Source organism: Pseudophryne corroboree, chromosome 5, assembly GCF_028390025.1.
Source record: "Pseudophryne corroboree isolate aPseCor3 chromosome 5, aPseCor3.hap2, whole genome shotgun sequence".
In the NCBI taxonomy this organism is placed as follows: Eukaryota; Metazoa; Chordata; class Amphibia; order Anura; family Myobatrachidae; genus Pseudophryne; species Pseudophryne corroboree.
In genome coordinates, this window is record NC_086448.1 from 603,475,586 (window position 1) to 603,502,855 (window position 27,270).

Here is a 27,270-nt window from a genome sequence, read left to right on the forward strand (position 1 = left end):
TTTACGTATGAAGTACCGTAAGGGTACGCTAGTTGCGTAACAATCGCTTTGCCGTGATCGAGACGCTCAAGCGTCACGTTCGCTCACGGCCAAGAGATCACAGGCAGGCACGTTATTGGCTGTTAACAAACGTAATGATTCGCTATAGCGTAGCGAACGATCGGGACCACGAGGAGATCACCAGCGGCGCTGACGCTCACTATATTAAACCTTTGTATCAAAACCATAAACAGTGTAATGTGCAGTAAAACCTTAGTGTAATGTTAGAGAGTAAATGCAACACAGTATAACCTTATTACCTTAAAAGCTGTTTGAGCGTCACCGACGCTCTGAGAATACTTAATACTATAAGAAACACACAGATACCGTACTCAGGGTCCAACGCCTAAAATATATATTATGAATGCTATACTTGCAAAAGAGTTAAACACAATACAAGTCATACACTACAATATAACATAGACTACCTAACCAGATAACTACACAGGAAATACAATACAATTTAAAGGAAAATGAGAGAGAAAGAGAAGGAGAGAGAGAGAGAGAGAATGAGAGAGATTGGTCCACAATAACAAGATCAATATAGTTGCGGAGAAACACTTACGCACAAGGGGAAACGATCGCATGCGCCTCGATATCCAGCTCCCGATTATCAGCAATGAGAACCGTTGAAGAGAGTGCACTGGATATGGTCGGCCTGCCTATTTATGCCCCACACACAATGCAATTCAATGGTCCCTACAATCTTATTGTTCATTGGACACAGGAATTCGGCTTCGCACTATAACAAAAGGTCATAGATTGATTCATACAGGTGGGTTGTGACTATTTCCAACTGTTCAGGTGGGTGGGATACTGAGTTTCCCGCCGCATGACTAAATAAGAACAAATAATAGTAAATGGACATAAACTTCTTATGTCCATAACTATTCGCACGAGCGATTAATCTGCTCCAAACCAACACCGGAATATTGCTATTTAAATACTCTTCCGATGGGTACCAAACACCACTGTATGACCCCTGTTAGACCCTTCGTACAATACAAAGAGGGATCCCTCTGTTCAGGAACATGCTATGTTAACTAAACTTTCAGAATCTATCAAAGGGACCATGATCTACAAAATACATTATTACTGAAAATATGTAACGATTGAGTCGCACGCTACGATCACATAAACTCTACCGTAAATACGCATACCGTGCGCCTGCGGGTGCCCGCGACTGTGAGTATGCGCACGCACGGGAGAGCGTACGCATGCGCAGCATGGACCTGTGTGAGGTGCAAATATGGTAGTGTGCATAGAGATATTTTTCTGACTTTGACACCTGGCCGACTCCACCTCAGTCCCCTCTGCTCGCTAGCAACCTCTCCCACTGTCCCTAAGCAAGACTTTACACAGCCAGAGCCGGATTAAGGGGGCCATGAGTTCCATGTGCCCACAGCCCCGATGCATCCACTCACTATATATTCGTGGCAGTGTGGAAGGTGCTGGGGTAGGCGAGATGACCAAGCTAGTGGCGTGTGGCTAGTGGCGTGTGGCGTGTGTGAGAAGCCTCCACTGCGGATGAGCGAGCTGTCTGTGAGAGTATGTCTACAGGGGAGGCTGTACCTAGGCACAGGGACAGAGCAGGGGGTAACCACACATTTAAGGCAGAGGCATGGAGGGGGTGCCACCTGGTACCCATAAAGTGCCCTGACACTTTGGGTAAAGCATGGTGCAGAGTGACTGGTTCCCAGACATTGATTCCTGTGTTTCCTTGCATCCACCTCTCAGCACAGACTCCTCACCTTTCATATACAGTTTCCATACAGTCTCCTCCCTCAATTCCACGATTCTGATGCTGTCCACCGATACTAACATAACTACAGGTAGTGAACACTCTAAAGTGATGTCATGTCTCACAGTCTATGCAGCTTTCAGCTGGGGACCACCATAAAGCTTTCTGAGCTCTGTAACGGGAAGCAGGCTGCTATTATACTATACACTGTAGGTGACTACCTCCTGTGTTTAGTTTACTTGTGATTATGTACACAAACTATCAGCCTAAACATAGATTTGGAGTCTCAGGGCCTCACTCAGGTGGACGCGGATCCCACCGCAGCTGCAATCCTATTCATAGTGTATGTAGAATAGAGTCTGGTGAACAGTTAGCAGCTTGGGGACAAGGGTCAGGACATTTTATTGATATCTATACAATACAGCAGGGGGTATCTTTATTTTTAGTCCATAGAGGACCCCTTGTTCTAAGTGTCCTGGGCCCCCGCAGAGCCTCAATTCAGCTCTGGACACAGCCGATTGCCGACTCAGGCGCAGTGTTACCAGCAAACCTCGAGTACCCTTGCTGGTAAGTACACTTGTGGGTGCAGGGTACATACACTCTTTCTCTAAGTTCAGTCTGTGATCTACTCTGTGCACAGCTGTTCTGATGGACAACTCCTGCTGCAGGTCCAGCTTCCCCAGTGCTCTCCTACATCTAGAGCTGGAGCGTTATGCTGCATAATCATTGTGTATCATCACTGCAGCCATTGGATTCACGCTTTATTTGGCAGTCACACTCAGTCAGTTTATACAAAGGGATCGGTTCCCCTCCATCACTGTACTGGAAAGGCCAGATTTGGCACACCCCTTCCCCCACGGGGAGGAAATAACCAATGTTCCTTACGGTACAGGGCACCAAAATGTCTAATTTCAGCTCTGCAGTCATCAACATGTACATTTAATATAGCACTGAAAACATTTACATCCATAAGGACACAAATAACTCATAATGCATTACTTTCTAAAAGAAAAATAATTGTATTAGATTTGTCTGACTAGGTCTAAGCACTTACTGTATTTATTCTTCAAAACTGGTTACACACAGACGTGCGTCAGTTAAGTACACAGGGCTAGAAATACAAAGATGATATATATGACACAGAATGTGTGTTATAAGTATCTTCTTTGTATTATTATAAAGATTATGACAGGGACTGCAAGTCCCTGCTTCAAACTTCCCTATACATGCACACACGGATTGGCTGAGCTGCAGTTTGAGAGGGACATATATTACTGTTCTACAGGTAACTGTGTAGGTAAGGTGGTGTAGCACAAAGTAGTCAATAAGATGTTTGCTTTCATCACCTGTCTTAAAGCAAATGCAGAATTTTATTAGTTGCTATGGGCAACATCTGTTATCAGTAGAACAGTTTCCATAAATGGATCCCTCTGTGGTGCTCTTAATATTCTAATGCTCTGATTTGCTACATTTTTCTTATCATTTTGGCTGTAAAAATGCAGGCAACTGTGGATGGGAGGCAATGAAAGCGCTGTCTCCCGCTGACAATAATAAAGTGTCTCAAGCGGGGGTCGGGGCCAAGCCACCAGCAGGAAAAGACCATTCAGAAAAATGAGGAGAAGAGGCAGCTGTGTAGCTGCCTCACTGACAGGGCTGTCCCCTCAGCCTATAAAAAAGCAAGCGCCTGCCTCTCTATCCCTCCCCTCCGTCTATCATTCTCATTATACACCTCTCCTCCAATCACCTCTCCCCTCCCATACACAGAGAGGAGGTCTCTGAGGATCTGGCATTGAATGTTTGTGACCAGTATGTTCCCCCAGGTACCCCTTGCTCCGTGCCCAAACAGGGTCGTCCTCTGTAACCTTAACAGAGCCACCATACAGTAGAACCACTTTTTTGTTGAAGCTGCAGTGATAAGGGGGGTACACACGGAGCGATAATCTAAGCAATCTGACTAGATTGCTTAGATTTTCAGCAAGATCGCTCCGTGTGTAGCCCTAATAGCGATAGCGATGCGCAGCCCCGCGCATCGCTATCGCTGGTGCTAGATTGGCCTGCATGCAGGCCAATCTAGCGGGTCGCTCACTTCAACCGCTGGGAGAAATGAGCGGCCCCTGCACGCTCAGCACAGATCGCGCTGTGCTGAGCGGCGGGAGAGATGTGTGCTGAGCGGTTCGCTCAGCACACATCTCCCCCACATCGGCCCGTCTATATGGGCCTTTAGGCATATTGTCCAATAACACAGAGGTCCTAGGTTCAATGCTGATTGAATTCTGAGGACATGGTTGTGATTCCCAACTAGAGTGACATTTTTCGGTACTTCGGTACTTGTGTACTTTACGGACTCATTTACTGAATCATTGCAGAGAGCAACCAAGTACCGATTTTTACCTTTTTCATACTTTACCATCCACGCGGACTAAGATTGGGAATAGTAACCTGTGCCAAGCTTGGTGTCATTTGTTCCGTAACATGACCAGGAACCCCAATTAGTGTACCGGGTCCCCTTGCATGGCTCGCAAGTGGGCAAGGTGCCGAGCGCAGTTTACTATTCCCAATCGTAGTCCATGTGGATGGTAAAGTATGAAAAAGTAAAAAAATAAGAATTTACTTACCGATAATTCTATTTCTCGTAGTCCGTAGTGGATGCTGGGGACTCCGTAAGGACCATGGGGAATAGCGGCTCCGCAGGAGACAGGGCACAAAAGTAAAAGCTTTAGGATCAGGTGGTGTGCACTGGCTCCTCCCCCTATGACCCTCCTCCAAGCCTCAGTTAGGATACTGTGCCCGGACGAGCGTACACAATAAGGAAGGATTTTGAATCCCGGGTAAGACTCATACCAGCCACACCAATCACACTGTACAACCTGTGATCTGAACCCAGTTAACAGTATGATAACAGCGGAGCCTCTGAAAAGATGGCTCACAACAATAATAACTCGATTTTTGTAACAATAACTATGCACAAGTATTGCAGACAATCCGCACTTGGGATGGGCGCCCAGCATCCACTACGGACTATGAGAAATAGAATTATCGGTAAGTAAATTCTTATTTTCTCTGACGTCCTAAGTGGATGCTGGGGACTCCGTAAGGACCATGGGGATTATACCAAAGCTCCCAAACGGGCGGGAGAGTGCGGATGACTCTGCAGCACCGAATGACTCCAGGTCCTCCTCAGCCAGGGTATCAAATTTGTAGAATTTTGCAAACGTGTTTGCCCCTGACCAAGTAGCAGCTCGGCAAAGTTGTAAAGCCGAGACCCCTCGGGCAGCCGCCCAAGATGAGCCCACCTTCCTTGTGGAATGGGCATTTACATATTTTGGCTGTGGCAGGCCTGCCACAGAATGTGCAAGCTGAATTGTACTACACATCCAACTAGCAATCGTCTGCTTAGAAGCAAGAGCACCCAGTTTGTTGGGTGCATACAGGATAACAGCAAGTCAGTTTTCCTGACTCCAGCCGTCCTGGAAACCTATATTTTCAGGGCCCTGACAACATCTAGCAACTTGGAGTCCTCCAAGTCCCTAGTAGCCGCAGGTACCACAATAAGCTGGTTCAGTTGAAACGCTGACACCACCTTAGGGAGAAACTGGGGACGAGTCCGCAGCTCTGCCCTGTCCGAATGGACAATCAGATATGGGCTTTTGTGAGACAAAGCCGCCAATTCTGACACTCGCCTGGCCGAGGCCAGGGCCAACAGCATGGTCACTTTCCATGTGAGATATTTCAAATCCACAGATTTGAGCGGTTTAAACCAATGTGATTTGAGGAATCCCAGAACTACGTTGAGATCCCACAGTGCCACTGGAGGCACAAAAGGGGGTTGTATATGCAGTACTCCCTTGACAAATTTCTGGACTTCAGGAACTAAAGCCAATTCTTTCTGGAAGAAAATCGACAGGGCCGAAATTTGAACCTTAATGGACCCCAATTTGAGGCCCATAGACACTCCTGTTTGTAGGAAATGCAGGAATCGACCGAGTTGAAATTCCTCCGTGGGGGCCTTCCTGGCCTCACACCATGCAACATATTTTCGCCAAATGCGGTGATAATGTTGTGCGGTCACCTCCTTCCTGGCTCTGACCAGGGTAGGGATGACCTCTTCCGGAATGCCTTTTTCCCTTAGGATCCGGCGTTCAACCGCCATGCCGTCAAACGCAGCCGCGGTAAGTCTTGGAACAGACATGATCCTTGCTGAAGCAAGTCCCTTCTTAGTATCTCTTGAAGTTCCGGGTACCAAGTCCTTCTTGGCCAATCCGGAGCCACGAGTATAGTTCTTACTCCTCTCCGTCTTATAATTCTCAGTACCTTGGGTATGAGAGGCAGAGGAGGGAACACATACACCGACTGGTACACCCACGGTGTTACCAGAGCGTCCCAGCTATTGCCTGAGGGTCTCTTGACCTGGCGCAATACCTGTCCAGTTTTTTGTTCAGACGGGACTCCATCATGTCCACCTTTGGTCTTTCCCAACGGTTCACAATCATGTGGAAGACTTCCAGATGAAGTCCCCACTCTCCCGGGTGGAGGTCGTGCCTGCTGAGGAAGTCTGCTTCCCAGTTGTCCACTCCCGGAATGAACACCGCTGACAGTGTTATCACATGATTTTTCGCCCCGCGAAGAATCCTTGCTGCCATTTCCCTCCTGCTTCTTGTGCCGCCCTGTCTGTTTACGTGGGCAACTGCCGTGATGTTGTCCGACTGGATCAGCACCGGTTGACTTTGAAGCAGAGGTCTTCCTAGGCTCAGAGCATTGTAAATTGCCCTTAGCTCCAGTATATTTATGTGGAGAGAAGTCTCCAGACTTGACCACACTCCTTGGAAATTTCTTCCCTGTGTGACTGCTCCCCAGCCTCTCAGGCTGGCATCCGTGGTCACCAGGACCCAGTCCTGAATGCCGAATCTGCTGCCCTCTAGTAGATGAGCACTCTGCAGCCACCACAGAAGAGACACCCTTGTCCTTGGAGACAGGATTATCCGCTGATGCATCTGAAGATGCGATCCGGACCAATCGTCCAGCAGATCCCACTGAAAAATTCTTGCGTGAAATCTGCCGAATGGAATCGCTTCGTAAGAAGCCACCATTTTTCCCAGGACTCTTGTGCATTGATGCACTGACACTTGGCCTGGTTTTAGGAGGTTTCTGACTAGCTCGGATAACTCCCTGGCTTTCTCCTCCGGGAGAAACACCTTTTTCTGGACTGTGTCCAGAATCATCCCTAGGAACAGTAGAGGTGTCGTCGGAATCAGCTGCGATTTTGGAATATTTAGAATCCACCCGTGCTGTCGTAGAACTACTTGAGATAGTGCTACTCCGACCTCCAACTGTTCTCTGGACCTTGCCCTTATCAGGAGATCGTCCAAGTAAGGGATAATTAAGACGCCTTTTCTTTGAAGAAGAATCATCATTTCGGCCATTACCTTGGTAAAGACCCGGGGTGCCGTGGACAATCCAAACGGCAGCGTCTGAAACTGATAGTGACAGTTCTGTACCACGAACCTGAGGTACCCTTGGTGAGAAGGGCAAATTGGGACATGGAGGTAATCATCCTTGATGTCCAGGGACACCATATAGTCCCCTTCTTCCTGGTTCGCTATCACTGCTCTGAGTGACTCCATCTTGATTTGAACCTTTGTATGTAAGTGTTCAAAGATTTCAGATTTAGAATAGGTCTCACCGAGCCGTCTGGCTTCAGTACCACAAATAGTGTGGAATAATACCCCTTTCCTTGTTGTAGGAGGGGTACTTTGATTATCACCTGCTGGGAATACAGCTTGTGAATTGTTTCCAATACTGCCTCCCTGTCGGAGGGAGACGTTGGTAAAGCAGACTTCAGGAACCTGCGAGGGGGAGACGTCTCGAATTTCCAATCTGTACCCCTGGGATACTACTTGTAGGATCCAGGGGTCCACTTGCGAGTGAGCCCACTGCGTGCTGAAACTCTTGAGACGACCCCCCTTGTACGGCCCCAGCGTCATGCTGAGGACTTGGCAGAAGCGGTGGAGGGCTTCTGTTCCTGGGAAGGGGCTGCCTGCTGCAGTCTTCTTCCCTTTCCTCTACCCCTGGGCAGATATGACTGGCCTTTTGCCCGCTTGCCCTTATGGGGACGAAAGGACTGAGGCTGAAAAGACGGTGTCTTTTTCTGCTGAGATGTGACTTGGGGTAAAAAAGGTGGATTTTCCAGCTGTTGCCGTGGCCACCAGGTCCGATGGACCGACCCCAAATAACTCCTCCCCTTTATACGGCAATACTTCCATGTGCCGTTTGGAATCTGCATCACCTGACCACTGTCGTGTCCATAAACATCTTCTGGCAGACATGGACATCGCACTTACTCTTGATGCCAGATTGCAAATATCCCTCTGTGCATCTCGCATATATAGAAATGCATCCTTTAAATGCTCTATAGTCAATAAAATACTGTCCCTGTCAAGGGTATCAATATTTTCAGTCAGGGAATCCGACCAAGCCACCCCAGCGCTGCACATCCAGGCTGAGGCGATCGCTGGTCGCAGTATAACACCAGTATGTGTGTATATACTTTTTAGGATATTTTCCAGCCTCCTATCAGCTGGCTCCTTGAGGGCGGCCGTATCTGGAGACGGTAACGCCACTTGTTTTTATAAGCGTGTGAGCGCCTTATCCACCCTAGGGGGTGTTTCCCAACGCGCCCTAACTTCTGGCGGGAAAGGGTATAACGCCAATAATTTTCTATCGGGGGAAACCCACGCATCATCACACACTTCATTTAATTTATCTGATTCAGGAAAAACTACAGGTAGTTTTTTCACACCCCACATAATACCCTTTTTTGTGGTACTTGTAGTATCAGAAATATGTAACACCTCCTTCATTGCCCTTAACATGTAACGTGTGGCCCTAATGGAAAATACGTTTGTTTCTTCACCGTCGACACTGGAGTCAGTGTCCGTGTCTGTGTCGACCGACTGAGGTAATGAGCGTTTTACAGCCCCTGACGGTGTTTGAGACGCCTGGACAGGTACTAATTGGTTTGCCGGCCGTCTCATGTCGTCAACCGACCTTGCAGCGTGTTGACATTATCACGTAATTCCCTAAATAAGCCATCCATTCCGGTGTCGACTCCCTAGAGAGTGACATCACCATTACAGGCAATTGCTCCGCCTCCTCACCAACATCGTCCTCATACATGTCGACACACACGTACCGACACACAGCACACACACAAGGAATGCTCTGATAGAGGACAGGACCCCACTAGCCCTTTGGGGAGACAGAGGGAGAGTTTGCCAGCACACACCAAAACGCTATAATTATACAGGGACAACCTTATATAAGTGTTTTCCCTTATAGCATCTTAATATATAATAATATCGCCACATAAAATGCCCCCCCTCTCTGTTTTAACCCTGTTTCTGTAGTGCAGTGCAGGGGAGAGCCTGGGAGCCTTCCTAGCAGCGGAGCTGTGTAGGAAAATGGCGCTGTGTGCTGAGAATAGGCCCCGCCCCCTTTTCGGCGGCTTTCTTCTCCCGTTTTTCTGACAACCTGGCAGGGGTTAAATACATCCATATAGCCCCAGAGGCTATATGTGATGTATTTTTAGCCAGCATAGGTACTTTCATTGCTGCCCAGGGCGCCCCCCCCAGCGCCCTGCACCCTCAGTGACCGCTGGTGTGAAGTGTGCCGAGAGCAATGGCGCACAGCTGCAGTGCTGTGCGCTACCTCATGAAGACTGAGAAGTCTTCAGCCGCCGGTTTCTGGACCTCTTCTCTCTTCGGCATCTGCAAGGGGGTCGGCGGCGCGGCTCCGGTGACCCATCCAGGCTGTACCTGTGATCGTCCCTCTGGAGCTAGTGTCCAGTAGCCTAAGAAGCCAATCCATCCTGCACGCAGGTGAGTTCACTTCTTCTCCCCTAAGTCCCTCGTTGCAGTGAGCCTGTTGCCAGCAGGACTCACTGAAAATAAAAAACCTAACAAAACTTTTACTCTAAGCAGCTCTTTAGGAGAGCCACCTAGATTGCACCCTTCTCGGCCGGGCACAAAGATCTAACTGAGGCTTGGAGGAGGGTCATAGGGGGAGGAGCCAGTGCACACCACCTGATCCTAAAGCTTTTACTTTTGTGCCCTGTCTCCTGCGGAGCCGCTATTCCCCATGGTCCTTACGGAGTCCCCAGCATCCACTTAGGACGTCAGAGAAATCGGTACTTGGTTGCTCTCTGCAGTGAGTCCGTAAATGAGTCCTAGTTGTCTAGTGAAACCCTTAGGACAGTAACAGTCGCATTCCTGATGACAATACCTTTGAAGGGGACCAATGGACTATCAAGATTTGAGTACTTTACTGACCAATTGTAGCAGTGCATCCCCCACTGCACGGTGGGGGTTGGAAATCCTGTATAAATATAGGACAGGTCACAGTAAGCATTAGATCTCCAATCTCAAATCATCGCAGTTATCTGTTGACGACTGTGGCCTGGATTCAGGGGCGCCTGCGTATGTATTTGGTCTGTTACCTGTAAGTCCTTATTGGTGTATTATATTGTACTTGCATTTGTCTATATATTTGTGTTTATTATTTGATCAATTGTTACTGCATTCTGTATCTGTTTTCCCCTTTTCTCTTTATTAAATGTTTGCGGGTTGGAGCGCAGTACACTTGTAACGTGTTTATTTAAGGTAAAGTGTTGCACTTCTCCTCATCGGAGTTGCGTCCATACGCTCACAGGTTTGAGCTTGCGTATTTATAGCACAGGAGGTGCCGTACGCTAATTGACGCAGAGTTGCGTCCGGTTACATTAACAATTGCACTGGTTTTAAATATTGTCAACTTTTACACAAGCATGAAGTCAAAGGAATGGTCTGTAGACCTCCAAGACAGGATTGTCTCGAAGCACAAATCTGGGGAAGGGTACAGAAAAAAATCTGCTGCTTTGAAGATCCCAATGAGCACAGTGGCCTCCATCATCCGTAAATGGAAGAAGTTTGGAACCACTAGGACTCTTCCAGGATGCTGGCCGGCTGTCTAAACTGAGCGATCGGGGGAGAAGGGCCCTAGTCAGGCCATGAGGAACAAAATTCTCTGGTCTGATGAGACAAAGATTGAACTCTTTGGCGTGAATGCCAGGTGTCATGTTTGGAGGAAACCAGGCACCGCTCATCACCAGGCCAACACCATCCCTACAGTGAAGCATGGTGGTGGCAGCATCATGCTGTGGGGATGTTTTTCAGCGTCAGGAACTGGGCGACTAGTCAGGATAGAGGGTAAGATGAATTCAGCAATGAACAGAGACATCCTGGATGAAAACCTGCTCCAGAGCGCTCTTGACCTCAGACTGGGGCGACGGTTCATCTTTCAGCAGGACAACGACCCTAAGCACACAGCCAAGATATCAAAAGAGTGGCTTCAGGACAACTCTGTGAATGTCCTTGAGTGGCCCAGCCACAGCCCTGACTTGAATCCAATTGAACATCTCTGGAGAGATCTGAAAATGGCTGTGCGCCGACGCTTCCCATCCAACCTGATGGAGCTTGAGAGGTGCTGCAAAGAGGAATGGGCAAAACTGCCCAAAGATAGGTGTGCCAAGCTTCTGGCATCACATTCAAATAGACTTGAGGCTTAAAATGCTGCCAAAGGTGCATCAACAAAGTATTGAGCAAAGGCTGTGAATACTTATGTACATGTGATTTCTTAGTTTTTTATTTGTAATAAATTTGCAAAAACCTCAAAAAAAACTTTTTTTCATGTTGTGATTATGGGGTATTGTGTGTAGAATTTTGAGGGGAAAAAAATAAGATTTTACTCACCGGTAAATCTATTTCTCGTAGTCCGTAGTGGATGCTGGGGACTCCGTAAGGACCATGGGGAATAGCGGCTCCGCAGGAGACTGGGCACAGCTAAGAAAGATTTAGGACTACCTGGTGTGCACTGGCTCCTCCCACTATGACCCTCCTCCAGACCTCAGTAAGGATACTGTGCCTGGAAGAGCTGACACAATAAGGAAGGATTTTGAATCCCGGGTAAGACTCATACCAGCCACACCAATCACACCGTATAACTCGTGATACTATACCCAGTTAACAGTATGAACACAACAGAGCCTCTCAAAAGATGGCTCAACAATAACCCTTGTAGTTAACAATAACTATATACAAGTATTGCAGACAGTCCACACTTGGGACGGGCGCCCAGCATCCACTACGGACTACGAGAAATAGATTTACCGGTGAGTAAAATCTTATTTTCTCTGACGCCCTAGTGGATGCTGGGGACTCCGTAAGGACCATGGGGATTATACCAAAGCTCCCAAACGGGCGGGAGAGTGCGGATGACTCTGCAGCACCGAATGAGAGAACTCAAGGTCCTCCTCAGCCAGGGTATCAAATTTGTAGAATTTTGCAAACGTGTTTGCCCCTGACCAAGTAGCAGCTCGGCAAAGTTGTAAAGCCGAGACCCCTCGGGCAGCCGCCCAAGAAGAGCCCACTTTCCTCGTGGAATGGGCTTTTACAGATTTAGGCTGCGGCAGGCCAGCCACAGAATGCGCAAGCTGAATTGTGCTACAAATCCAGCGAGCAATAGTCTGCTTTGAAGCAGGAGCACCCATCTTGTTTGGTGCATACAGGATAAATAGCGAGTCAGTCTTCCTGACTCCAGCCGTCCTGGAAACATAAATTTTCAAGGCCCTGACTACGTCCAGTAACTTGGAGTCCTTCAAGTCCCTAGTAGCCGCAGGCACCACGATAGGTTGGTTCAAGTGAAAAGCTGATACCACCTTAGGAAGAAACTGGGGACGAGTCCTCAATTCTGCCCTATCCATATGGAAAATCAAATAGGGGCTTTTACATGACAAAGCCGCCAATTCTGAAACACGCCTTGCCGAAGCCAAGGCCAAAAGCATGACCACTTTCCACGTGAGCTATTTTAAATCCACGGTTTTGAGTGGCTCAAACCAATGTGACTTTAGGAAACCCAACACCACGTTGAGGTCCCACGGTGCCACTGGAGGCACAAAAGGAGGCTGAATATGCAGCACTCCCTTGACAAATGTCTGAACTTCAGGCAGTGAAGCCAGTTCCTTTTGGAAGAAAATCGACAGAGCCGAAATCTGGACCTTAATGGAACCCAGCTTTAGGCCCATAGTCACCCCTGACTGTAGGAAGTGCAGAAATCGACCTAGCTGGAATTCCTCCGTTGGGGCCTTCCTGGCCTCACACCACGCAACATATTTTCGCCATATGCGGTGATAATGTTGTACGGTTACATCTTTTCTAGCTTTAATAAGCGTAGGAATGACTTCCTCCGGAATACCCTTTTCTTTTAGGATCCGGTGTTCAACCGCCATGCCGTCAAACGCAGCCGCGGTAAGTCTTGGAACAGACAGGGCCCCTGCAGCAGCAGGTCCTGTCTGAGCGGCAGAGGCCATGGGTCCTCTGAGATCATTTCTTGAAGTTCCGGGTACCAAGCTCTTCTTGGCCAATCCGGAACAATGAGTATAGTTCTTACTCCTCTTCTCCTTATTATCCTCAGTACCTTGGGTTTGAGAAGAAGAGGAGGGAACACATAAACCGACCGGTACACCCACGGTGTCACTAGAGCGTCCACAGCTATCGCCTGAGGGTCTCTTGACATGGCGCAATATTTTTCTAGCTTTTTGTTTAAGCGGGACGCCATCATGTCCACCTGTGGCTTTTCCCAACGGTTTACAATCAGTTGGAAGACTTCTGGATGAAGTCCCCACTCTCCCGGGTGGACGTCGTGCCTGCTGAGGAAGTCTGCTTCCCAGTTGTCCACTCCCGGAATGAACACTGCTGACAGTGCTAACACGTGATTTTCCGCCCATCGGAGAATCCTTGTGGCTTCTGCCATCGCCGTCCTGCTTCTTGTGCCGCCCTGTCGATTTACATGGGCGACAGCCGTGATGTTGTCTGACTGGATCAGAACCGGCTGGTTTTGAAGCAGGGGCATTGCTTGACTTAGGGCATTGTAAATGGCCCTAAGTTCCAGAACATTTATGTGTAGGGAAGTCTCCTGACTTGACCAAAGTCCTTGGAAGTTTCTTCCCCGTGTGACTGCCCCCCAGCCCCGAAGGCTGGCATCCGTGGTCACCAGGACCCAGTCCTGTATGCCGAATCTGCGGCCCTCTCTGAGATGAGCACTCTGCAGCCACCACAGCAGAGACACCCTAGTCCTTGGAGCCAGGGTTATCAACCGATGCATTTGAAGAAGCGATCCGGACCATTGGTCCAACAGGTCCCACTGAAAGGTTCTGGCATGGAACCTGCCGAATGGAATCGCTTCGTAGGAAGCTACCATCTTTCCCAGGACTCGCGTGCAATGATGCACCGACACCTGTTTGGTTTCAGGAGGCCTCTCACTAGAGACGACAGCTCCTCGGCTTTCTCCTCTGGGAGAAACACTTTTTTCTGGACTGTGTCCAGAATCATCCCCAGGAACAGTAGACGTGTCGCCGGAACCAGCTGAGACTTTGGAATATTCAGAATCCAACCGTGCTGGTGTAGCACCTCCTGAGATAATGCTACGCCGACCAACAACTGCTCTCTGGACCTCGCCCTTATCAGGAGATCGTCCAAGTATGGGATAATTAAAACTCCCTTTTTCCGAAGGAGTATCATCATTTCGGTCAGTACCTTGGTAAATACCCTCGGTGCCGTGGACAGGCCGAACGGCAACGTCTGGAATTGGTAATGACAATCCTGTACCACAAATCTGAGGTACTCCTGGTGAGGATGGTAAATGGGGACATGCAGGTAAGCATCCTTGATGTCCAGAGATACCATGTAATCTCCCTCTTCCAGGCTTGCAATAACCGCCCTGAGCGATTCCATCTTGAACTTGAATTTTCTTAAATATGTGTTCAAGGATTTCAAATTTAAAATGGGTCTCACCGAACCGTCCGGTTTCGGTACCACAAACATTGTGGAATAGTAACCCCGTCCTTGTTGAAGTAGGGGCACCTTGACTATCACCTGCTGGGAATACAGCTTGTGAATTGCCTCTAACACAGCCTCCCTTTCTGAAGGAGTCGTTGGTAAGGCAGATTTGAGGAAACGGCGGGGGGGGGGGGGGATGTCTCGAATTCCAGCCTGTACCCCTGAGATACCACTTGAAGGATCCAGGGATCTACCTGTGAGCGAGCCCACTGATTGCTGAAGTTTTTGAGACGGCCCCCCACCGTACCTGACTCCGCCTGCTGAGCCCCAGCGTCATGCGGCGGACTTAGCAGAAGAAGCGGGGGAGGACTTTTGTTCCTAGGAAGTGGCTGTATGCTGCAGCTTTTTTCCCCTACCTCTGCCTCTGGGCAGAAAGGACGCGCCTCTACCCCGTCTGCTCTTTTGGGGGCGAAAGGACTGCACCTGATAATACGGCGCTCTCTTTGGTTGTGAGGTAACATGTGGCAAAAACGCTGACTTCCCAGCTGTTGCTGTGGACACTAAGTCTGAAAGACCATCCCCGAACAACTCCTCACCCTTATAAGGCAAAACTTCCATGTGCTTTTTGGAATCTGCATCACCTGTCCACTGCCGGGTCCATAACCCTCTCCAAATGGACAGTGCTCTTATTTTTGATGCCAGCCGGCAAATATCCCTCTGTGCATCTCTTATGTAAAAGACAGCGTCTTTAATATGCTCTACGTTTAGCAATATAGTGTCCCTGTCTAGGGTGTCAATGTTTTCTGACAGGGAGTCTGACCATGCAGCTGCAGCACTGCACATCCATGCTGAGGCAATAGCTGGTCTCAGTATAATACCAGTGTGTGTATATATAGCTTTCTGGAGAGCCTCCTGCTCTCTGTCAGCAGGTTCCTTTAGGGCGGCCGTATCCTGGGACGGCAGTGCCACCTTTTTTGATAAGCGCGTAAGTGCTTTATCCACCCTAGGGGGTGTTTCCCAACGTGACCTATCCTCTGGCGGGAAAGGGTACGCCATTAGTAATTTTTTTGAAATTACGATTTTTTTATCGGGGGAAGCCCACGCTAGTTCACACACTTCATTCAATTCTTCAGAAGGGGGAAAAACTACTAGTAGTTTTTTCTCCCCAAACATAATACCCTTTTTTGTGGTACCTGGGGTTACCTCAGAAATGTGTAAAACATTTTTCATTGCCTCAATCATCTAACGAGTGGCCCTATTGGACATTACATTAGTCTCTTCGTCGTCGACACTGGTATCAGTATCCGTGTCGACATCTGTGTCTGCCATCTGAGGTAGCCGGCGTTTTAGAGCCCCTGATAACTTCTGAGACGTCTGGGCAGGCACGGGCTGAGAAGCCGGCTGCCCCGCATTTGGCATGTCGTCAAATTTTTTATGTAAGGAGTCGACACTTTCGCGTAATTTCTTCCACAAGTCCATCCACTCCGGTGTCTGCCCCGCAGGGGGTGACAACACATTTATAGGCACCTGCTCCTCCTCCACATAAGTCTCCTCATCAAACATGTCGACACAGCCGTACCGACACACCGCACACACACAGGGAATGCTCTGACAGAAGACAGGACCCCACAAAGCCCTTTGGGGAGACAGAGAGAGAGTATGCCAGCACACACCAGAGCGCTATATAAATCAGGGATTAACTAAATTATATCCCCTAATAGCTGCTATATGTATATTGCGCCTAAATTTAGTGCCCCCCTCTCTTTTTTTACCCTTTTCTGTAGTGTAGACTGCAGGGGAGAGCCAGGGAGCTTCCTTCCAGCGGAGCTGTGAGGGAGAAATGGCGCCAGTGTGCTGAGGGAGATAGCTCCGCCCCTTTTTCGGCTGACTTTTCTCCCGCTTTTTTATGGATTCTGGCAGGGGTATTTATCACATATATAGCCTCTGGGGCTATATATTGTGATATATTTGCCAGCCAAGGTGTATTTATTGCTTCTCAGGGCGCCCCCCCCCCCCCCCCCCAGCGCCCTGCACCCTCAGTGACCGGAGTGTGAAGTGTGTATGAGGAGCAATGGCGCACAGCTGCAGTGCTGTGCGCTACCTTGGTGAAGACTGATGTCTTCTGCCGCCGATTTTCCGGATTCTTCTTGCTTCTGGCTCTGTAAGGGGGCCGGCGGCGCGGCTCCGGGACCGAACACCAATGGCCGGTTCCATGCGGTCGATCCCTCTGGAGCTAATGGTGTCCAGTAGCCTAAGAAGCCCAAGCTACCACCAGTTAGGTAGGTTCGCTTCTTCTTCCCTTAGTCCCTCGCTGCAGTGAGTCTGTTGCCAGCAGATCTCACTGTAAAATAAAAAACCTAAAATATACTTTCTCTCTAGGAGCTCAGGAGAGCCCCTAGTGTGCATCCAGCTCAGCCGGGCACAGGATTCTTACTGAGGTCTGGAGGAGGGTCATAGTGGGAGGAGCCAGTGCACACCAGGTAGTCCTAATTCTTTCTTAGCTGTGCCCAGTCTCCTGCGGAGCCGCTATTCCCCATGGTCCTTTACGGAGTCCCCAGCATCCACTAGGACGTCAGAGAAATGTATTTATTCCAGTTTGGAATAAGGCTGTAACATAACAAAATGTGGGAAAAGTGAAGCGCTGTGAATACTTTCTGGATGCACTGTATACAGGGTGATAGATTATATGCTATACACAGTATTATAGTATGTATTACGTGTGTGCTTCTTACTCCTCCTTTGTATGTGTGGTGATAATACACAGGTGTCAGTAGAATGGATACTGCAGTGTACTCCGGCTCTGCTGTGTTGATGCGTTGGGTATGGTATGCAAGCGACTGGGATCCTGGCGGTCAGAATACTGATGCCAGGATCCCAGCCGCCAGAATGCTGGCAGGGGGGAGAGCACAATGAAGCACCTTGCGGGCTCACTGCACTTGTCACACGGTGGGCTCGGTGGCTCACTGCGCTCACCACAGGTTCTATTCCCATTCTATGGGTGTCGTGGATACCCATGAGTGGGAATAGTCCCTGTTAGTCGGTATTCCCACTATCGGCATTTCAAGCGGTCGGGATTCCGGCGTCGCTATCCTGACCGCCAGGATCCCGACCACCGACGACGTGACTACATCCCATGTGAATGATCAGGTTTATCCAGATACAGGGGTCCTGCTGTACAGTACTGTGGGCTTGCTGGAGGAGCATGGCGGGGAGCCCAGGTCTGCCGCTCCCCCTCCTCCTGAGTATACTTAACTTTATATGGAAAAATTGGTCTCTCCACCTCCACAGCGCCATCTTCCCGGTGACAACTTCAGGACGATAGTGTCGCACAGTGAAAATAAAGACTCTGGAGTCTTTGCTCTCTATTGCACATGTGCCATATTCCTGAATATTACTGGGAAGGTGTGGTACTGTATATGCAGTAAATCTGGCTCTGATACTAGCCAGTGCCTCCCAAGCCATTGACCTCACCGCACGTCACTGGTTTGAAGTGGAAGGGGCTAGACTACGACAACCTAATATACCTGAAGGGCCACACTTTAGCCTTAATTTCAAGATTGAAGAAACAGTCCCAAACCAATCTTAGCACACCCACATCAATCCTCCCAAAAGTTGTCTACATGGTCCAAAATTCTAAACATGATATTCAGACCTCCCACTTGCTTCTAAATATCCCACCATGAACCCACTTGGCACTAAATGTCTCCATGTGATCACTTGCCTTAAAATGCCCTCAGACCACCACAAGCACCTCTGTCCTTATGTGTTCTAAAGCTGTGTTCTGAGATCCCCACATGCCCTTAACATGCTCCAGAATGTCTCACATGCTACCACATGATACTCAGACCTCCCTACATGTCCCTAAGACTTCACATCCCCCCATGCTTCTCAGACCTATCCAGCTTCCCTCCTCATGCCCCCTCACTGGGTATTTTACAGCTGCCCTCCTCATGCCCCCTCACTGGGTATTTTACAGTCGAAGCCTACTTACCTTTACATGTGGAAGCCACAGTATAAGGAGAGAGAGCATTTGGTACAGAATACACTACACTCCATCCTCTGGCTGACTGTACGGCAAGATCACTCTGCTTTATGCAGCGGAGGTCAAGTGATGTAGATGCCGGCTCTTCCCGTTGGGTCTTCTTCTCTGCTTTATAACAAAGCAGAGAAAAAGTGAGATCAGGAGCATGTGGCTCAGAGCCATAAGAGATGGCTCAACAGGCTCAATGGACTAGAATGACACTTTGCCAATCTGGGCATCTAGATGTTAACGACAGTACAAAGCAATGATGTGAGTTCCTGTCAGGAAACCTGTATGCCTAAACTGACCTCTACTCTCAGAAGAGGACTTCACTATGCTATTTTGAAAGAACAGCCGGCTCTGCTGGGCCTCTCTAATGTCCAGACACTGTTGCAGCTGCACACCCTGTAGTTCTGCTACTGTGGAGCCTTTGGAATTCACAAGCAACAACCTCTGAAGGAAGCATCTCTTATGTAAGGATTTCTTATTCACCAACAGCCATACAAAAAGATATTCTTTTATAATCTTTTTTTTATTTATTTTTTATTCAGGAGGTAACTTTTTGGCCATGTATTGTAAGTTGAAAATGAATTTGTGGTGACAGCATTATAGGCCAATGTCAATGATCCTCAGTCAGAACGTAACACGTGATAATACCAAAAGATGTATGAAAAGGAAGCAATGTTTTCTTTCCACAGGGTTTAAATTTATTTAAAATGAAATACTGTAGGAAAATGTGTAGCAAAATGACTACTGTTTAACTGAAACACACAAATGTCATCACACGCGTTGTTCCTGTTCTATTTTAGCATCGTTTATTTTAAATATAAAATAAGATTTTACTCACCGGTAAATCTATTTCTCGTAGTCCGTAGTGGATGCTGGGACTCCGTAAGGACCATGGGGAATAGCGGCTCCGCAGGAGACTGGGCACAACTAAAGAAAGCTTTAGGACTACCTGGTGTGCACTGGCTCCTCCCACTATGACCCTCCTCCAGACCTCAGTTAGGATACTGTGCCCGGAAGAGCTGACACAATAAGGAAGGATTTTGAATCCCGGGTAAGACTCATACCAGCCACACCAATCACACCGTATAACTCGTGATACTATACCCAGTTAACAGTATGAAATATAACTGAGCCTCTCAACAGATGGCTCAACAATAACCCTTTAGTTAAGCAATAACTATATACAAGTATTGCAGACAATCCGCACTTGGGATGGGCGCCCAGCATCCACTACGGACTACGAGAAATAGATTTACCGGTGAGTAAAATCTTATTTTCTCTGACGTCCTAAGTGGATGCTGGGACTCCGTAAGGACCATGGGGATTATACCAAAGCTCCCAAACGGGCGGGAGAGTGCGGATGACTCTGCAGCCCCGAATGAGCAAACTCTAGGTCCTCCTCAGCCAGGGTATCAAACTTGTAGACTCTTGCAAAAGTGTTTGAACCCGACCAAGTAACAGCTCGGCAAATTTGTAAAGCCGAGACCCCTCGGGCAGCCGCCCAAGAAGAGCCCACTTTCCTCGTGGAATGGGCTTTTACAGATTTAGGGTGCGGCAGTCCAGCCGCAGAATGTGCAAGTTGAATCGTGCTACAGATCCGGCGAGCAATAGTCTGCTTAGAAGCAGGAGCACCCAGCTTGTTGGGTGCATACAGGATAAATAGCGAGTCAGTTTTCCTGACTCCAGCCGTCCTGGAAACATATATTTTTCAGGCCCCTGACTACGTCCAGTAACTTGGAATCCTCCAAGTCCCAAGTAGCCGCAGGCACCACAATAGGTTGATTCACATGAAAACTGATACCACCTTAGGAAGGAATTGGGAACGAGTCCTCAATTCCGCCCTATCCATATAAAAAAATTAGATAAGGGCTTTTGCATGATAAAGCCGCTAATTCTGATACACGCCTGGCCGACGCCAAGGCCAACAGCATGACCACTTTCCACTTGAGGTATTTTAGCTCCACGGATTTAAGTGGCTCAACCCAATGCGACTTCAGGAAATCCAACACCACGTTGAGATCCCACAGTGCCACTGGAGGCACAAACGGGGGCTGACTATGCAGCACTCCCTTAACAAAAGTCTGAACTTCAGGCAGTGAAGTCAGTTCCATTTTGGAAGAAAATCGATAGAGTCGAAATCTGGACCTTAATGGAACCCAATTTTAGGCCCATAGTCACCCCTGACTGTAGGAAGTGCAGAAATCGACCTAGCTGAAATTCCTCCGTTGAGGCCTTCCTGGCCCACAGCACGCAACATATTTCCGCCATATGCGGTGATAATGGTTTGCGTTCACTTCTTTCCTAGCTTTAATTAGCGTAGGGATAACTTCCTCCGGAATGCCCTTTTCCTTCAGGATCCGGCGTTCAACCGCCATGCCGTCCAACGCAGCCGCGGTACGTCTTGGAACAGACAGGCCCCCTGCTGCAGCAGGTCCTGTCTGAGCGGCAGAGGCCATAGGTCCTCTGAGATAATTTCTTGGAGTTCTGGGTACCAAGCTCTTCTTGGCCAATCCGGAACAATGAGTATAGTTCTTACTCCTCTCCTTCTTATTATTCTCATTACCCTGGGTATGAGAGGCAGAGAAGGGAACACATACACCGACTGGTACACCCACGGTGTTTCCAGAGCGTCCACAGCTATCGCCTGAGGGTCCCTTGACCTGACGCAATATCTTTGCAGCTTTTTGTTGAGGCGGGACACCATCATGTCCACCTGTGGCCTTTCCCAACGGTGTACAATCATTTGGAAGACTTCTGGATGAAGTCCCCACTCTCCCGGGTGGAGGTCGTGTCTGTTGAGAAAGTCTGCTTCCCAGTTGTCCACTCCGGGAATGAACACTGCTGACAGTGCTAACACATGATTTTCCGCCCATCGGAGAATCCTTGTGGCTTCTGCCATCGCCATCCTGCTTCTTGTGCCGCCCTGTCGGTTTACATGAGCGACCGCCGTGATGTTGTCTGACTGGATCAGCACCGGCCGGTGTTGAAGCAGGGGTCTAGCCTGACTTAGGGCATTGTAAATGGCCCTTAGTTCCAGAATATTTATGTGTAGGGAAGTCTCCTGACTTTTCCATAGTCCTTGGAAGTTTCTTCCCTGTGTGACTGCCCCCCAGCCTCGAAGGCTGGCATCCGTGGTCACCAGGACCCAGTCCTGTATGCCGAATCTGCGGCCCCCTAGAAGATGAGCACTCTGCAGCCACCACAACAGCGACACCCTGGCCCTTGGAGACAGGGTTATCCGCCGATGCATCTGAAGATGCGACCCGGACCACTTGTCCAACAGATCCCACTGGAAGATCCTTGCATGGGACCTGGCGAATCTTTCCCAGGGCTCGCGTGCATTGATGCACCGACACCTGTATTTGTATTAGGAGGTCTCTGTCTAGAGACGACAACTCCTTGGACTTCTCCTCCGGGAGAAACCCTTTTTATCCTGTTCTGTGTCCAGAACCATACCCAGGAACAGTAGACGCGTCGTAGGAACCAGCTGCGACTTTGGAATATTCAGAATCCAGCCGTGCTGTTGTAGCACTTCCCGAGATAGTGCTACTCTGACGAACAACTGCTCCCTGGACCTCGCCTTTATAAGGAGATCGTACAAGTACGGGATAATTATTTCGGCCATTACCTTGGTAAATACCCTCGGTGCCGGGGACAGACCAACGGCAACGTCTGGAATTGGTAATGACAATCCTGTACCACAATTTTGAGGTACTCCTGGTGAAGAGGGTAAATAGGGACATGAAGGTAAGCATCCTTGATGTCCAGTGATACCATGAAATTCTCCAGGCTTGCAATAATCGCCCTGAGCAATTCCATTTTGAACTTGAACCTTCGTATATAAGTGTTCAAGGATTTCAATTTTAGAATGGGTCTCACCGAACCGTCTGGTTTAGGTACCACAACATTCTGGAATAGTAACCCCGGCCTTGTTGAAGGAGGGGTACCTTGATTTCACCTGCTGGAAGTACAGCTTGTGAACTGCCGCCAGTACTACCTCCCTTTCTCCGAGGGCAGCAGGCAAGGCTGATGTGAGGTAACGGCGAGGGGGAGTCGCCTCGAACTCCCGCCTGTATCCCTGTGATACTACTTGCAGAACCTAGGGATCCACCTGTGGGCAAGCCCACTGGTCCCTGAAGTTCCCGAGACGCGCCCCCACCGCACCTGTCTCCACCTGTGGAGCCCCAGCGTCATGCGGTGGACTCAGAGGAAGCGGGGGAAGATTTTTGATCCTGGGAACTGGCTGTCTGGTGCAGCTTTTTCCTTCTTCCCTTGTCTCTGTGCAGAAAGGAAGCGTCTTTGACCCGCTTGCTTTTCTGAAGCCGAATGGACTGTACCTGAAAATACGGTGCTTTCTTAGGCTGTGAGGAAACCTGAGGTAAAATTCTTTCTTCCCAGCTGTTGCTGTGGATACGAGGTCCCAGAGACCATCCCCAAACAATTCCTCACCCTTATAAGGCAGAATCTCCATGTGCCTTTTAAAGGCAGTATCACCTGTCCACTGCCGGGTCTCTAATACCCTCCTGGCAGAATGGACATTGCATTAATTCTGGATGCCAGCCGGCAAATATCCCTCTGTGCATCCTTCATATATAAGACGACGTCTTTAATATGCTCTATGTTAGCAAAATATTAACCCTGTCTAGGGTATTAATATTATCTGACAGGGTATCAGACCACGCTGCAGCAGCACTATTTATGCTGAGGCAAATGCAGGTCTCAGTATAGTACCTGAGTGTGTATATACAGACTTCAGGATAGCCTCCTGCTTTTTATCAGCAGATTCCTTCAAAGTGGCCGTATCCCCAGACGGCAGTGCCACCTTTTTTGACAAACGTGTGAGCGCCTTATCCACCCTAGGGGATATCTCCCAACGTGACCTATCCTCTGGCGGGAAAGGGTACGCCAGCAGTAACTTTTTAGAAATTACCAGTTTCTTATCGGGGGAACCCACGCTTCTTTACACACTTCATTCACTCATCTGATGGGGGAACAAAACACTGGCTGCTTTTTCTCCCCAAACATAAAACCCCTTTTATGTGGTACTTGGGTTAATGTCAGAAATGTGTAACACATTTTTCATTGCCGAGATCATGCAACGGATGTTCCTAGTGGATTGTGTATATGTCTCAACCTCGTCGACACTGGAGTCGGACTCCGTGTCGCCATCTGTGTCTGCCATCTGAGGTAACGGGCGTTTTTTGAGCCCCTGATGGCCTTTGAGACTTCTGGGCAGGCGCGGGCTGAGAAGCCGGCTGTCCCACAGCTGTTACGTCATCCAGCCTTTTATGTAAGGAGTTGACACTGTCGGTTAATATATTCCACCTATCCATCCACCCTGGTGTCGGCCCCACAGGGGGCGACATCCCATTTATTGGCCTCTGCTCCGCCTCCACGTAACCTTCCTCATCCAACATGTCGACACAGCCGTACCGACACACCGCACACACACAGGGAATGCTCTGACTGAGGACAGGACCCCACAAAGTCCTTTGGGGAGACAGAGAGAGAGTATGCCAGCACACACCGGAGCGCTATATAATGCAGGGATTAACACTATAACTGAGTGATTTTTCCCCTAATAGCTGCTTGTATACACATATTGCGCCTAAATTTAGTGCCCCCCCTCTCTTTTTAACCCTTTGAGCCTGAAAACTACAGGGGAGAGCCTGGGGAGCTGTCTTCCAGCTGCACTGTGAAGAAAAAATGGCGCCAGTGTGCTGAGGGAGATAGCCCCACCCCTTTTTCGGCTGACTTTTCTCACGCTTTTTTCATGGATTCTGGCAGGGGTAATTTATCACATATATAGCCCTGGGACTATATATTGTGATGATTTGCCAGCCAAGGTGTTTATATTGCCCTCAGGGCGCCCCCCCCCCCCCCAGTGCCCTGCACCCATCAGTGACCGGAGTGTGAGGTGTGCATGAGGAGCAATGGCGCACAGCTGCAGTGCTGTGCGCTACCTTGTTGAAGACAGAAGTCTTCTGCCGCCGATTTTCCGGAACACTTCTTGCTTCTGGCTCTGTAAGGGGGCCGTCGGCGCGGCTCCGGGAACGAACACCAAGGTCGGGTCCTGCGGTCGATCCCTCTGGAGCTAGTGGTGTCCAGTAGCCTAAGAAGCCCAAACTCCCACCAGTTAGGTAGGTTCGCTTCTTCTCCCCTTAGTCCCTCGTTGCAGTGAGCCTGTTGCCAGCAGATCTCACTGTAACATAAAAAACCTAAAATATACTTTCTTTCTAGGAGCTCAGGAGAGCCCCTAGTGTGCATCCAGCTCAGCCGGGCACAAGATTCTAACTGAGGTCTGGAGGAGGGTCATAGTGGGAGGAGCCAGTGCACACCAGGTAGTCCTAAAGCTTTCTTTAGTTGTGCCCAGTCTCCTGCGGAGCCGCTATTCCCCATGGTCCTTACGGAGTACCAGCATCCACTTAGGACGTCAGAGAAATTACCAAGATATGTCTTTACAAGCAAACATTCACATTCTATTCAGATATAAGGAAGATTTAATGCAAATAAGAGTTGTATAGCTACCTCTAGTTAGTATAAACATCAGAGGCAGACACTGTCAGCTTACTGTGCTCTCAGAATTTTGAATGATCCATTCAATTGCATCCCACCCCTAGAGTAATACAGAACATGTTCAGTATGTAAATATGAAAGACTCTATATCGGAGAACATATGTAATAGGCAGTACTAGAAACATCTTAGAAACCACACATACCCATACTAATGCTTACTATACTAAACCCTTTAAACCTGGACCTATGATTTACAAAGGTTCTGGGGCTGCTGACTTCAAGCCTGCATTTCGCCTGGTTTAATCAGCCATAGAACCTGTGTAATTCATGAGTGTCCTGGTTTAAAGGGATGGTATGGTAAACCCAATTAAAGATAACTGATTACATTCTTAGCTTTTGAACAAACACTTTGTCCATGTACATGGTGCAGCTGTGTCTTTATAAAGGTTTGTTCACTCTGCTATTATAATTTTCTCACTAATACCTCTTTTCCACTTAAGTGCCGGGTCTGACCTGAAATTTGGAACACAGTTCAGACCCGGGACAGCCACCGAAGCTATGATCCCGATTATTCCCGTGTCAGAGCCATTTACACTGAACACAGGTGTAGTGGCACCGGGAGTCTCGGCAATATTCAAGACTCCGGCTCCGCCCCTGATATCACTGGCCCCACCCCAGATTGTGTCATCGCTGCAGGAAGTAGCCAGGTGCATCACTGTCCTCTCCATGTTTTAAACGGGAGCCGGGTCAGACGACTCGGTTTACCATTTACACTGCCCCTTAACCTGGGTCCTTCCCGAGACCACAGGTTGGATTACAAGGTCACTAGACCCAGATTAACCCTTTTCCACCGAGCTGAGACCCAAGTTACCACGGCAATAACCCGGGTTTAGGCGGCAGTGGAAAAGGGGTATTACTGTGTTTGGGAAGTTTGAAAGTGACACTTAGTTTATTAAACCCTATTGCACCAAGTTGATGAACTGTTGTTTTAGAAAGTTTCTCTACACAACATTGTAGACTCCAACATATATAAACAACAAATATAAAATAAAACGTGTGCTATGGAGTAGTATTCTTCTATATATTCCAGTTATCAAAAATGATTACTGTAATTACCTTAAAATTGTTAACGTTTGCTACTATGTTTATTTGTGGCAGGTATTAAGGAAACTTGCTGCAATAATAGTGCCAGGGGCAGACGTGGGTTGACTGGAGAACAAAATCGAGGACACTATATAGCTTGGTAGTTGTGGACTGGGAGTCTAAATTAGCCCTGGCGGCCACGTTTGGGCGTGCCACAAGTCATGGGGGCCTGGCCTCACGACCCCCCCCCCCCCCTTCTGTATATGTATGCAGGGCAGTCGAGCAGAGTGCTGGGGGGCGGAGTTACTCAGCCAGCCCTTTTCTCTGGGTACTGGGCGGTCGGACCGGCCCATCAGGCCATTGGCCCTTCCAGCATTTGTCTGAAGAGCTAATGTCCAGTCTGGCCCTGCAGCTTGGTGTAGCTATGGTTTATATTTTAAAAAATACTTACAAATCAATAGTAGTTTGTCAGAATTGAACAAGAACAATTTTCTTCTTTCTTTCTTCTGTACAGTTAAGTAATAAAACAGTATTTCAATGGTAGAATTTTTTAATTTACAAACTCCTTTATTACATTTTTTTTAAAAGATTTGGAAAGCACTTTGGGGGCGATGCACTCAGCATGATGCCACAGCTATTCCTGCTTTACCTCTTATCAAGGTGCAGCAAAAAGCAATAACGCAGAGATGTATTAACTTCTCTCGCTTCAAAGTGGGGGGGGAGAAAACTCCCCTCTTCAGGGATCCCTGCCAGACTGACTGCACAACAGCCTTGAGCTGTATTTTACCTCCCGGTCAGCCCACTGTGCATACTTGAGGTCTCACCATCATGAGACCTCTCATGTGCAGTCGGAACGCCACCGAAGCTGCTGTGGGTAATCCTGACGATATGTGGATAAGCTACAAGTGCGCTTACCCTTTTTGATAGCATCTGTATGATTTTCCGTCATCATACAATAGAATGGCCACAGTGAAATCGTTAGATGTTTTCAGATA

At 48.5% G+C, this 27,270-nt stretch overlaps 1 protein-coding gene across 1 annotated transcript in view; it reads right to left on the reverse strand.

Moving 5' to 3' along the window:
* The window catches only part of PRELID3A (PRELI domain containing 3A), a 133,061-nt gene that overhangs the window by 13,215 nt on the left and 92,576 nt on the right, over positions 1–27,270 (reverse strand). The window contains exon 6 of the mRNA XM_063923431.1: positions 25,205–25,292. Coding sequence (XP_063779501.1) covers positions 25,239–25,292 — 54 coding nt within the window. The 3' untranslated portion in view covers positions 25,205–25,238. The remainder of the gene's footprint in view (positions 1–25,204; positions 25,293–27,270) is intronic.